This window comes from Tinamus guttatus, unplaced genomic scaffold, assembly GCF_059628265.1.
Source record: "Tinamus guttatus ecotype Peru unplaced genomic scaffold, ASM5962826v1 Tinamus_guttatus_pri_ptg000038l, whole genome shotgun sequence".
Lineage (NCBI taxonomy): Eukaryota > Metazoa > Chordata > Aves > Tinamiformes > Tinamidae > Tinamus > Tinamus guttatus.
In genome coordinates, this window is record NW_028288572.1 from 4,746,117 (window position 1) to 4,760,289 (window position 14,173).

At 35.5% G+C, this 14,173-nt stretch overlaps 1 protein-coding gene across 5 annotated transcripts in view; it reads right to left on the reverse strand.

Annotated features, from left to right (window-relative positions):
- The window catches only part of EFR3A (EFR3 homolog A), a 58,102-nt gene that overhangs the window by 12,211 nt on the left and 31,718 nt on the right, over positions 1 to 14,173 (reverse strand). For 4 of the 5 annotated variants that reach the window (XM_010212415.2, XM_010212411.2, XM_010212409.2 and 1 more), the window contains 10 exons: positions 13,923 to 14,060; positions 10,685 to 10,763; positions 9,677 to 9,812; positions 8,639 to 8,803; positions 7,531 to 7,645; positions 5,584 to 5,635; positions 3,665 to 3,837; positions 3,126 to 3,201; positions 2,164 to 2,325; positions 260 to 391 (listed from right to left, as the gene is read on the reverse strand). In XM_010212415.2, coding sequence (XP_010210717.2) covers positions 260 to 391; positions 2,164 to 2,325; positions 3,126 to 3,201; positions 3,665 to 3,837; positions 5,584 to 5,635; positions 7,531 to 7,645; positions 8,639 to 8,803; positions 9,677 to 9,812; positions 10,685 to 10,763; positions 13,923 to 14,060 — 1,228 coding nt within the window. The remainder of the gene's footprint in view (positions 1 to 259; positions 392 to 2,163; positions 2,326 to 3,125; positions 3,202 to 3,664; positions 3,838 to 5,583; positions 5,636 to 7,530; positions 7,646 to 8,638; positions 8,804 to 9,676; positions 9,813 to 10,684; positions 10,764 to 13,922; positions 14,061 to 14,173) is intronic. The other variant, XM_010212413.2, reaches the window with a different exon arrangement.

A 14,173-nucleotide genomic window follows, 5' to 3' on the forward strand; every position in this document is an offset into this window, starting at 1 on the left:
AGCTAGCTGTAAGGGCAATTGCTTCAAAAACAATATGAAACAGAAACGATGCAAGCAAAATGAAGACTTGAAATAAAAGACAATATTTTCACCTATTTTACCTGTTATGCAAAATTTTGTTAGTTATATTATGCTACCACCATGTTCCTCATTAACACACGAAGTCACAGAACACAAGCAATTACATGAAAATCTATTTATTCATTTTGCAATAAGACACACTGTGCCAAGTGGCTGAAGTTATTTAGTTATGTGTTACCTTGCTGACATGCTGACAAAAGGCAGGGACCGCAATCATCTGACTGAGGAAGTTCAGATATGCTGCAACCAGTGCCATGACCCCACAACGATTAAACATTGGCAGATTATCCTCATTTATGATTGCCATGTCCTGAAATGTAAAGGACAAATTAAACACCCCAAGGTTCACAGGTTGTTCTGAATATAGGGAAGTAGTAACAATTGTAGTAACAATAACATTAGCTGATACATAATGACTATCTAGTATTTCTTGGCATTTAATACTTTCTGTGTACAATATTGGCATGATTGTTTAGCTCCTGAATTAGGTAAACATTGATCTGGAGTTAGAGAACCTGAAGGCTCCAAGCACTAAGAGGAGGAATTAGACTCCTCACAGAGTCAGATTTTCACAGAATCACAGAATGGTTGAGATTGGAAGGGACCTCTAGAGACCATCTAGTCCTGCTCAAGCAGGGCAGCCAGGTCCAGGGCTCTGTCACCCTCACAGGAAAGTTCTTCCTCACATGGAGATGGAGCTTCCTGTGTTTTAATTTATACCTTTCACCCTTGTCCTATCACTGGCCACCACTGGGAAGAGTTTGGCCCCATCTTCTTTATATTCTCCCCTCAGGTATTTACATGTATCAATCAGATCCCCTCTCAATCTTCTCTCCAGGCAAGAGAATTTTGTTTTGTAGGAAGAGAGCATCTAGTAATGACTGATAATCTCTGGACCTTAAGATGCCCATAATGATCATCCACTATTTAAACTTTTTTCAGGAAAGTTGAAACCATTAGTTAAAAAAAAAAAAAAAAAAATCACTGTGGTGAATCAACAGTACTAAACCATACATGGCAGCATTTAACGAATATTTTTAATATTACTACAGTAGTAGGTGGGTAAGAACTGTTTTTTAGAGACCAGGAAGCAGAAAAAGGCAAAAAGCAACATTGTTGTCAAAATGACTGCTCAGGATGTCTTTTAGTCACCTTTTATTCTACATCAGCTTGATTCTTTTGTATTTCCAGCTCACACACTCCACATTTGCTCATCTCTTCTGTAAAAGCGATACTTTAGGAAAACTATTTTACAATGCAGATGCCAAATAAACTATGTAAAACAAATGTAGGAAAGTCTTCCAAAGAAAATCATCTAAATAAGTACCTTTTAAGCTTCCCAAAGATACTGTGCAGCTAGTCTTGTTTAAAATGCATGTTTAGGTTCTTAATTATAATTTTAGCCCCAGTGAATGAGCTAACAAAATATAAAGTTACACCTCAAACTTATCGTCTTCACGCAGCCATTTAGGTTTTTTCTTTTCATGCATATTTCCCAGCTTTGACAACTGAAGAATTCTTCTGACCTTGGACTAGCTCTCCGCATTTTTGAGAAAACCAACCTGAGACTGTTGAAGGTTAGAGTTTGAACAAAGCCATATATTCACATATCCTGCTCAGTCTCCTGTATTGGGGTTAGGAGCGGCAATTCAGCTGATTATCAGCCTTCTTACACACCACAATTTAACCTCACTGACAATTTCCTTTTACACAGATATGTAACAAGATTTATCTTCCTATGCAAAATTTGGTAGTCTTATTGCTGGAATTAACTTGCCAGCCTTCCAGAGACAACACATGAGATCAAAGTGCAGATGATGCATCTCTAATGCTTCCCAAGCTGAAGCCATAATATTGTTCTACATCTCTTAAGTATACCTTCTGCATCTTCTATACCTGATTAGTCCAAGGGTCCCTTTTAATAACTATTATGTACATACTGCACATCCTTAAAATGATATTAGGTCTGAATGATGTAATTCCCAATTTAAAGACTAATAATGCAAACAAGCAAAAATATTCATAACTATTCACAAATAGAAATTATTAATTGGTGATCTCAATGCTAATTCAGAATCATACCTGCAAAGCAATAGCTAATCGGATGAGGTCAATGACTACTTCTTCATTTGCTAGTTCAATAGTGATAAGAGCTAGAGATGTATAGAGAAGCTCAAAGTTCTTTTGGACATTGTCGTCTTCCTTGCAGCCTAAGTAGATGTGTCTGTACAGCTGCTGACCATGCTGTAATAATAAAAATAAATAAATAAATAAACATAGTAATTTAGGTTAGAAGGGACGTTTAAGTGTCATCTAGCCTCAAGCAGGGCTAACTGATGTCTGATCATTTTGGCTAGAGAATTAAAAACATAAACATACATGTACATGCTTAGTCATATAACTAGTTCACAGCCATGAGCCATGACAGCTATTTCAAACAGGTAACTTAGGGAAATATTTCCCTAGCAAGACACTGGCTACCATTATTATCTTCAGTTAATTTAAAATAGAGAGAAAACACTGGTTTGGAAGAGGTAGATTCAGATTAAAACAGTTTAGTGCCTATATCTTGTAGAGCTTCACCTAATTTCAGATATCAAAAAAAGACCAAATCTGATATGCAGACACTGTTTTTCTTCAGAGATATCTTTACCTCACAGACCCCGCAGCTAGCAGATTTTTAAATAAGTCTTTTAAATAATGATCTGAACACACATGAAATATGTCACAGCAGAGAAAGACTACTACCATAAACTGAGTTTATACGTTAATTCAGCTTTTATTAAAAAAAAAAAAACAACTCTTTATAAAACAGTAACACTGAACATAAATTAAATGCTCTAGAGAGGTCCAACTATACGGAGCTCTTTCCGAATCATGGTTTAGATATACACTAAATTCAAATTCCATGTTTGAGATTTGAATAAAATACTTGCTAATCATCTTAACAATTTGTAACAGAATTGCAAAACAAAAGCAAAGCTACAGGTCCAATTACTTTATCTTCTTTCGAGATGGAAAATCTAACATTTTCTTTCTATTACCTTTTTCATGAAGCTTACATCTTGCCTAGAAATTTTGTCTCGTTTTATCTTTAGATCAGAAACATCCGGTATTATCCTACAAAGGAAAGCAAAAAGGCATTTCAGTAAAAAGAGGTTGCAACGGAGGGTCTGTGAGATATACAAATTGTTTAAACAAGACTTGAAGCAATTTCCACTCTAATTATTCATGTTTAACAGAACGTTTAAATTCCAGTTGAACAGGGAAACCATAAATACAACTATGACAATCACAAATGCCCCTCATCTCCTCCTTAAAATACAATATTTTGTCTTCTACAAAACAGATAGCAGACAGAGTCAGTTAAATTAGCAGGTATTTGGAATGATACTTTAATGTATCATGCATTAAGGCTTACCCATGAAACTCTTTCCATCAACAAATGCACTAAGGGCACTGTGCATTTATCACAGCACATTTGCATTTAATATCTAGGAACAATTTTAAAAGCCTAAATTACTTAGTATTCGGATATTAAACTAGAATTTCACCTATGTCAAAACAAACAAACAAAAAATACCGTATTCCTCTGAGCTTTGCTCTGTTGTCATGTCGATCAATGAGATTATGCAGTACTTCCAACACCAGCTGCCTTAGCTCAGAGTCATCCATAAGCGAAGGTGACAATAGTGGGTCCAGAAATGGGGCAGGAAGGGCATTAGTAATAGCTGTTGCTTTGTATCCTGAAGTCACCTGTTCAATGTTGGAGTTATATTTAATGCAAGTCATTATTACACTGTAAGAATTACAGACTGATTACATTATCAGTATTATTCTTCTCTAAAAGACACAAATAAGAGTGTTCGGTTCAGTACACAGAACACACAGGGTTCAGCAATTTCCAATTCTCTATTATGTATATGTGCAAATGACATCTTAACATACCACCAAGAAAGCTTTGCTTCTTCCAACATCTTTTCTGCAATCTGCATCTTCACTTTATAAAAGAGGAGCCAAAACAAAATTTAAGCTCAAAAATACTCCATTATTTTATAGGCATAACTTGAATCCCTCATGGCTACTTCAGGCTGTATCACTTCAGTGATCAAAAAAAAGTTTTCACTGATTTCAACAGAAAGTTTTAGGACTTGCCAGATAAATACTGTCAGAGACAGTGTAGGCAGAGCTGATCCATCTCAAACAAAGACACTGTATAAGATGACCCTTTGAGGTCCCTTCCAACATGTTTTCTATTACTAACCTACAGCTGTGAAGCTTCAGGCCTACTTGAGTCAGAATTCAGGACTTCCTATTCTGACCTGAAAATAACAGTTTAATTGATTTGCCTAGCACTACACAGAAATTTCATGGCAAAACAGAGATAGAAATTCATTTTCCAGAAGGGCATTTTACTGCTTTAGTCCTGAAATACTAATCATACAATTTCCTCCTTCTCAGGCACTAAACAGTTTTCAGCTTCTGCAACAAAATAGCCCAGAATTCTGCGTACAACATCCTCCTTTAGTACTGAGTTCTGGTTCTTACCATTAGGACATGCCTCCTGATTTCAGAATAAACCCAGAGACTTGTGGAAAAAATAGTTAAACTCCCATGACACATTCATGCCATGAGAACAAAAGACGACTACACAAACAAATTAACTATATCCTCCAATTTGTGATACTATTGTTACTGAGAGTATTTTTTGGTGAGCAATATAATATACGTCTACTGGAATTACTATCAGGCCCGAAGAGTGCCGATGTGAGGGTTAAAATTGCAGTTCAGGAAGTTCCTGACAAGTGCTTTTTGAATATAGTTTCTTACACTGAAACCTCAAGAAGAACCAAGTCTCTAGGATAACTCCATCAAACAACAGAACTTAGCTATACCAATTATATAAAACCTCTGTATGTTGTTCAGTACTGGTGTTGTACAAAGTATTAGCAAATGAAACTCCTTGAGTCCTTGCAAATATGGTTAAAGTATAATTTTCAAGAATTCTCCAAACTCTTAATCCTAACTGCTACTTTTCAGAGCACCATTTGTAGGCTAAGGTTTGAAAACCGTATTCATGATAATACATTTATATAATTCACAAGAAACTGAGAAATACCAGGAAGTCAACACATGATATCTTAGGCTTGGCGATCGGCATCCATTCCTACACTGTAAAAATATTATCAATTTTACGAGGTAGAGCTTTCCTAATGCCAATGATAAAAGCAATTTCAGTTTGATGTTGCTACCACTGGTTGCAGGACTAGTCAACTCCACCCATTCATCTTTTCTTGCATCTGCAGTTCTCTATAATATGGAAGAATATTTCCTGAATTGCTTGTAACACAACTACTAAAAAGCTGGCAAATTTTATTCAGTATAGCTAAAGACCTACTTAATAAAAACATATACTTAATTTCATAATACAGAATAGAACTATACTTACATGTACATACAGTGAAACACTGTGCTTATAACGTACTGAATGAAGAGGCTTACCATAAGCAAAGACCTCAGTAACATGATCTGAATCCTCCTAGTTCCCAAGTCTCTACAATCAGAAAAAAATGAAAATTAATTTCTTTGCATATCTTCATAATACTACTCTATTGCAGACATCATTCTCGTGACAACTTTTTTTTTTTTGACAATAGAATAAAGTTATTGTGGAAGGGCAGTGTGGAATGATCCCAAATAAGGGGCAAACATCTCCAAATGAGGTACAATAACTAAGCATTTCTAAATGGAATATTTACATCAAGGGTTAAGAAATACATATATCACTTTTTATATATGTTGTACGTGGACCAGATCTAAAACTTTCCATATGGAAAGTAAAAAAAACCTTCCGTTAACTAAAATGCTCACCCGACACACGCTGAGTTTCATTTCCTGAAGCATCAGTGCTCAGATTTTTTTCTGAATTAAAGTGCTATTGAGTCTGTTAAGAAACCAGGACATTTTGTTCAGTAAGATACTGAAACTTTGAGCCTCAAAAGAAAGTGAGCTCCAAAGCTAGCATGAAAAATTCAAAGAACTGCTGAGTTCTTGTATCACAGGAAGGCACACGGAACAAGACGCAGCTTGTGCTTCCTCCATTCTCATCTTCCATCTGCTGCTACTAAAAGAAGTTAAATACCCATCGGTATGTAGTCACATAAACGCTGTTCTTGCAAGGATTAAAGTGTATTTGGACTAAATTGCTCCATCCAAGGAGACTTTTTCTAGCAAGTAAGAGAACTGTTTTTTTTTTTTTTTTTTTTTTTTTCTCTGATGTGCAAAACCCTCTATCCACCAAACAGCATGAAAACAGAGCAAGCTTCTTTACAAAAGTTTCCGCATTGCTGAAGAAACTTCTGTTTTCACCGAATATAACCCTGAACACATGCGGCTGGTAGCATCATCCAATTGTCTTGTGTAGCAGAGACCAAGTTTTCAGATAAGCAATGCTAGACTGTACCACCAGTCAAAGCCTGCTTTCTTTAGAATGACACATGCATATATATGAAAATACTAAATATTCAGCTCCAAGCTGACAAGGGATCCCCTCAAGGTAAATTGGAAAACTGGGGGGGAAGGGGGCACAGAGGGAAAATAACACCAACTGGTAGTCCAAGTACAGAATCCAAATACCTGCTTAATAACTTAGGATTGCATAGCATGGACAGATTCATATTTTCCACGGATGATTACTGCCCATATTGCTGGGGCATGGTAAGTTTTAAATTACATTACAAGTTGCCAAGAAGCCAGGAAAACGATAGTCACATAAGTAAGTCTGATCCCCTGCTAGTTTATGTATGGCATAAAGTTTCCATGTATACCTGAGATATATAGCTGCAATCTCCTGTTAATTTCCCCAAGTTGAGCAAAAGTAGCTTTTAAATATAATTATTAATACTATAAGCAAAAGAATCAACTCAGAATCAGGAAGTTTGAGTTTATTGCTGAAGTCTATCCATCTATAGCTTTTTTTCTTATTTCTAAGTATAAAATGGAAAATCTAAGGTGTAGAAATTTCTATTTAGCTTCTGCAGTGAATTTCTTATTTAAAGCCATTTTGAATAGACTAGGCAAAACCAAAAAACAGTTAGGCAGTTATGTGACAGTTACAGCAACTCCCTGATTCATAAAACACACGTTTAAGTTATAAAATTAGTAAGCCATTAGCCATTTAGTTCCAGAAATACCATATATGCAGATAGCAAAATAAGCAAAATAATTAGAAAATGTTTGATTACAATGCTAGGAAAGATGTTTGCAGACAGAGTTCATACTGCTGATATTGCATTTACTTTGTTTAGATGTGACATTTAATATTGTCCCTAACAAGTGAAAATTTGCATTCCATTTTTCTTATTTTTTTTTTATCCACTTCATGGTTTTGCAGCATTTGAAAAGTTAAGTTTATAATTAGAATTTCAAAACATAGAAGGTCATACAGACCCAAGATGGCTTGTATCCAGCGACTGTGAAGTTATCCCAAAAACAGGTACTTTTCCCATAATGAACATCATAATCTCTGATCTCTGGTAATCCGGGAGATTGCTTCCAAAAAACCCTAAACAAAAAATGGAGTGAAAGCACAGCAGGAAAGAGAAATACCACGCTCTTCTGTCTGAGAGAAGCCTTATAACCATTAGGAATATATTTACAAGGTCAAGAGAGTAAGAATAAAAATTCTATTCTATCTGGAGATCTAGTATCTCTACAAACTAAGGTCTGTTTCAGTATTAAGGTATGTAAACAGACTCTCACAAGCATACAGCTATTAACAACTATGCCTTACAGCAATAATCTCAAAATCAGTTTGAAGGAATAAAAAAGTTTTACTTGAGATTTTTTTATACACTTTAATTTCAACTGAGTTTTACTACAATGGTGAGAAATAGCTTATCATTTATTGCATCATTAAATTTATTATTTAATTAAATTTCAATTACTTTTAGATGTGTATTCCTTTACATTTTCTCTTTTTCTTTCAATACATTGCAATATATATCTAAATATATATAACAGTACTATAGTGGGAAAGCTTTTAAAGAGATGTTTTGATGAAATTTATAGAAACGGTTGCTACCATTCTCTTAAAAATACTGTATAGCAAGACAACTGGTCATTAGATGTCACTGTAGCTATGTTGAACATGGGTTTCCACAAGCTGTTGGGTAATACCTATTTAAGTGTTGCCATATAGAGACTGCTATATGATTTTCATAAAAAGAAATAATAATGTGGTACCAAATGTATTAAATGACTACAAGAGGGAGCAAAATATAATCAGCATGCTTATTAAAAAGTCCACTATAAAGAGGACAAAAATTGACCAAATGCTTACATTTTCTTCTTCATTGAGTTTCTCAGTTATCTGTTCGCTTAATAACAAACAGGGCAGCCTCTTAGGACACAAATGTACAAAATAAGCTTGGGATTTAGAAGAGCAGTCACGGATCCCACCCTCACCATGATTCACTTTTAATTCAAGCTCTATTTTAATACCATCTCAGTGCACGAGACGGAAGGATTTCAGGCGATCCTGTGTATTTTTACTTACCAATTGTTTGAATAATTGCATTCTGGACAATCCTCTCATCGCTCTCCTTGGAGCTTGTGCTGAAGGTGGCGCTCCCGGCTGAACTGCGCCGGTCGCCCAGCTCAAAGTCGACGCTGATGCGCAAGTGTTTCAACAAGGTATTAAAAACCTCCAGAACTGTCGGGCCTGGAAACAACACACAAAAACGACTGCAGCTGCCGAGGGAGAGAAGCCTTACGAAAACAAAAGCTAACCTTTTAGAGAACTTGCTTTCAGTGTAATCTGATTTCTGCTAAAAACAAGCAAAATGCACTGTTTGAAGGATATGATATAGAGAAACTTCTGAAATATGCTACACCTTTATGTTTTTCTGAATTATTGCAGAATAAGAGCAATCATGTACATATGACTCTTCCATTACTATCGAGTTTTACATAGACACATCGAGTTTTACATAGTGTTCAAAAAATCTGGTTGCTAAAATTAAGCATCAGTTATGGGTGGTTATGGTCAATAACTGCAGATATTGACACATATGCTTCAGTTATTCTAGAGCTTGTTATTAAAACTCAGGTCTATTAAACGGACTGAATAATGAGCTCTTCTCATAATATGATAAAAGGCTCCACAAATCTCCTTGTTTACATAAGCAAGGCTTCTATAAGGAGAGCAAGGATAGGCTCAGAATTGTAAAATTTCAGAGGTAACATTTCAGAGAGCTTTCCTCATCCTACTCCTGACTCTGAATCTGTAGCACAAAGCAGGTGTCTTCCTGATCTTTTACTCGTTACAAACTAGAAATTGCTGCCTTACACAAATCTCCAATAATAAATCTACATTTTTTGATGCAAAGAGGTATAAACCACAAAAGACCATTCAAGCATACAGTTGACTAACTGAAATTTTGATCAGCAATTTGCAAGTAGGTTTTATCAGTAAAAAGAAGAAAAGAGTAATGAAAGAACAACAGTGATAATAATTAGAAAAATATATGTCTGTTTTCATTCAGTCTGAAAGCAAACCTACTTGATCTGATACCATTAATTTAACATGACTTACCTATTGATCCTTTAGCAGCTATTGCAACTGCTTCCAAAAGAACCTGAATAATGCCAGCACGGACCCGCGGTGAGTCCCTTTTGCGGGCATCAAGGTGTCCAAGTATTTCTTGTATTACATGATGGGAATACTGTGCCTATTAAAATATACATTGGCAAGTAAAAAAAAAAAAAAAAAAAAAAAAAAAAAACACACCTTTTATTTAGTATAAACTGACACACTATTCAGCCACATTCAGGACTTTTTTTTTCCTGTTTTGCAATATTCTTACAAATTAGTCTAAATTCCAATCAGCACAGGATTAAAAATATATCAAAGGATAGATGAAACCACAGAGGTCCATCCAGTCCTGTATACAGAATCAAACAGTTAAAATTTCTAGGAAAGTGTGCAAAAATAAAGGAAGCATTCACCACTACTTTATTCAGTCACTTGCAGTTCAAGGACTTAAACTGTTCTTAAAACATTGGTATATAATTTGAGAAAACTGGACGTAAGATAAATCATGCATACCCAGAACCTGAGTTCTGTTATCACTTTATATTTTGTGTGTTTGTGCTCAATACCATCCAAGATTTAATACGTTGGTTGCCTACTGGTAAAAGTTGATTTTAGATAAATACAGCTGCATGTTTCTTGAGTTCTAAAACCAATACAGCGCTGAAAACATAAGCAACCTAGCAGATATCTATTAGACACAATTTCAAATCAGCCTGCCTATGCTGCTTCTTCTTCTAGGACTTGCTGAAGGACCTCCACACTACTTTCTTCTGAGGATTCCTTAATATTTCTGTTTCCTTCTGCAAACTGAATCAGATAACTTCTTGTCACAAATCACAATGGGTTAGTATCTGAGAAGTTTAAGTGTTGCCCTTTAAAGAATGTGGGGAAGCAATTTTCTGGCTTGTTTGACATTTTCCATTGCCTGCTGTCATCACGAGGTAAGCATTTAACCATGTCTCACATGTTAGAACATGAGGGAGGGAAACAATCCTAGAGCAAACCTACCTGTATAGAATACATGATGATTTTGAAGCAAGAAACAGCAAATTCATTGGGATCCCATAGTCTATGATGGTCTAAATGTCTGCAACCAAAAATTAAGAGATTTAAAACAATGACTTTGAAGAGATACAATAAATGGCACTTCACACTGTCTTCCACCTAAATCCACCTAAAAAGTATTACTTCCTCACTTTTAGTTCTAAAAGTACTTGCAGCTGTACCTTCTAGCTCCTCACCTGGCTTATTGATCAGTTGACAAAACGAGCACTTCAGAAGTGTTTTGTTTTCAAGATTTAATATATAATTACAAATCATTTGGCAGTAACAGATAATTCCTTTTGCCAAATATGATCTTTTATATTCAAGAATTTAAGGAAGCTACTCAAACCAAAGATCTTTGGTCTAAAACATACTGTTTCCATCCAAAGGGCACACAAAACGAATAGCTGATCCTTTTATCTCTCAGGCTACCATGTGCTCTCTGTTCCTCTAGACAGGAAGGGGCTACCTGCCCCAAGGATCCATTCAAGCAACTCCTGTCATCTACAGGTGCCCATTCCTCTTAAAACAAGAGGCAGAGTTTTCTTTCTTCAGGAAGGCAAAGAATTAGCGATTTCAGATAGCTGAACTGGCAGGGAGGTGACTGCTTAAATTAATGCTGTGTGTTAATAGCTCAGTGTGCAATATGGTTTGTATAGCAGAAGTGTAACCAAAATACCCGAAAATTACAGCTGAGGAGGAAGCATGGTTTCCATTGAGATATGTATGAACAAAATTCTAGATGAAGCCTCTTTAAAAGGCAGAAGACTGGGGATAAATACAATATTGTATAGGTTTGAATTGGTAAGCTGCACCAAAAGGCAACACTAAGCTCTCAGTCTTCGGGTCCTTCTGGCACTGCCTTTCACAGACCTGGCTCTGTCGTCATCCAGTTCCAGCAGCTACAGCAGACAGGAAGAACTATTGTTTCTTTCAATTACAAATTTTTTGCATTAAGATATTAAATGTTGCCAGAGCACAGTTGATGTGTGAGGAAATAAATTTATTTTCCATTTGCCTTATTAGAAAACAGGTCATAATAGCAAGATAACAAAACAAGGCAAGCTTCCATCTGAAAACCTAGCACAGTAATAAATTAAAGCCATTGTCAAAATCCATTTTACTATTAGAGTTAAAAATATATGTATATACACTACCATGAATCTGATGCATATTTATGTTATCTTTCTCACCAGTATTAAAAACATACTAGAAAAAAAAAATGGAATTCAACCTAAGAATCAATCCTATTTAAGATCAGAGGTATTTGAGACCACTGGGAAAAAAGTTAACATATGTAGAGCCCAGCTAAATAAAAGTGAAACAGAGTCAAAACTATCAGGCTGTGGAAATACAGAGCAGGGTTACAGGAACATATGGTGCTCTAGAGCAGAGAGAGCTTGCAGAATACATGGTTGTGTACAGGCAGTATGTTCTGATCGTGTAATTCCTTAGTTAGAAAGCAACAGCTATATACATATACAAAAAAATCTCATGCACCATCGCTTGAAAAAAAACCCTAAATAGAGATCTTTTCCTATTATTACAATGTAATTTGTGCAAGGTTTTGTAACTCATAAGAACAGCAATATGGTGAAATGAATGGGATATAGTTTATTATAATTGAAAAATTGTTTATATTTGATAGACTTATCTCTCAGTATATTCACTCACTATTTCAGGTTTATGCTAAAATTCTGGTAAATCAAAATAACTTGTGGTTGTTGACACACAATAAGCAATCTTTTTAAACCACATGAATATAAAACTGACATTCATTAAGCAGTTTGCCAGACTGAACTGTCAGATTTCATTAAATAAGGGAGTTTGAGAATATCTAATCACTAGAGATACTTGCAACAATGGAAATTTTCTGCTAAAGGCAAGGAGAAAACAGGTCAACTCAAGCCTCACCAGCCGGGTAACTTCAGATTTTAACTCCAATCAGTAGGCTTAAATCCTTCAGTCTTTGAATAGATATCATCTATAGACATCAGCTCTTAAAAGGAACTTAAAGGAGTTCAAAATAGTCCATCCAGATTATGCTTAGCACCCAAACCTTAGCACCCAACGTTTGTCATTACTGAACGTTTACTAATAGCAGAAAGCATTTGGGGGGAATAGAAATTAAATTCCAAATGTGGGAAAGAATGCAAATTCTTAGCAAGCAGAACATCCAATTCTGCAGTACTATATCAGGCTGGGATAGGTGCACATGGTAAAAAAAATTATAATGGGAGAAAAAGGATTTATGCTTTCCACCCTTAAATAAAAGGTCTTCCCTAGCTTCCATTCCCAATTTTTTGTTCTTGCTTAAGAGTGGTAAACTGAAAATGTCTTTCAGTAGCTTCGAAGTCTGTCATTGTATGAAGGGAACACTTGGTTTTGGTGGAATGCTGACCATCTAAAAACAAATATTCCCATTACAGATGGATATCTTGAAAAATCTAGGATCAGAGGTAAGTAGCTCTCCATCACTAGTAAGGGACATGATTTAAAACAAATACTGCCATGTACAGAACTTCCTACAAGGACTTGTCTTCTGAGAACACCGCTACACTGAAGGTACTAGAAAAGGTGAAATAAATTATCTTAATATTTAATACTCACATGTTTTATATAGTTAGAAAACTACTACTACAATATCAAGAATAATATAGAGAAATGCTGACCTTGGACAGCTAATATAACAGCAATAATCTGCACAGCAGGCACTAATGCATAACGTGAATACTCTCTGCACACTTGCCCTACACCAAATGAGCTGCCAAAGATGTTTTTACAGGATATCAAAACGAGTCTTTGAAGACAACCACAAGGAAAGCAGCAGTCTTAGATTTCATTAATTTGGGCATAGTGCTCTTCTATTTTTTATTTTTTTGGTACTTAAGCTTTTCTTGGCTTGTGCCTCTTTGCTAATTAAAATAGCCATCAATGCAATGTTAACAATCTGAACAAGCAATTTTATGTCCAAAAGAAAGGCCAGCTGAGGAAACAACCATACAAATGATTATATTGCATTTCTGTGACATGGGACAAATATTCCTGCATAAGTATCTTCAAGTTAAAAGGCAGTCAAGACAAAAGAGAGACTAAACAAAGTCTTTTGTATTATCTCTTAAAGAGATAATATAAAAGAAAAAAAAATCAAAAGAAATACTCGATCTATTAGGGTAAGATCTTCCATAAATTTCTCACTTACGCAAAAACAGGTCTGACAGCATTATTCATATTCCCATAGGTTGCACGTCCTAGTAGTTCTCTGAAACAATTCTCAGCCAGCACAGCAGGATTTTCATCTTTCTCTCCTCCTGTAGGAGAGGATGGAGGGCCTGTTCTACTGAAATAAGATAAAATACATTGCAGTTATTATTATTAAACTTACACTATGTGCTCTCAGTTTGACAACATTCATGAGGCAAACTGTTGGTCTTAACAGGAATCCTAGATTCA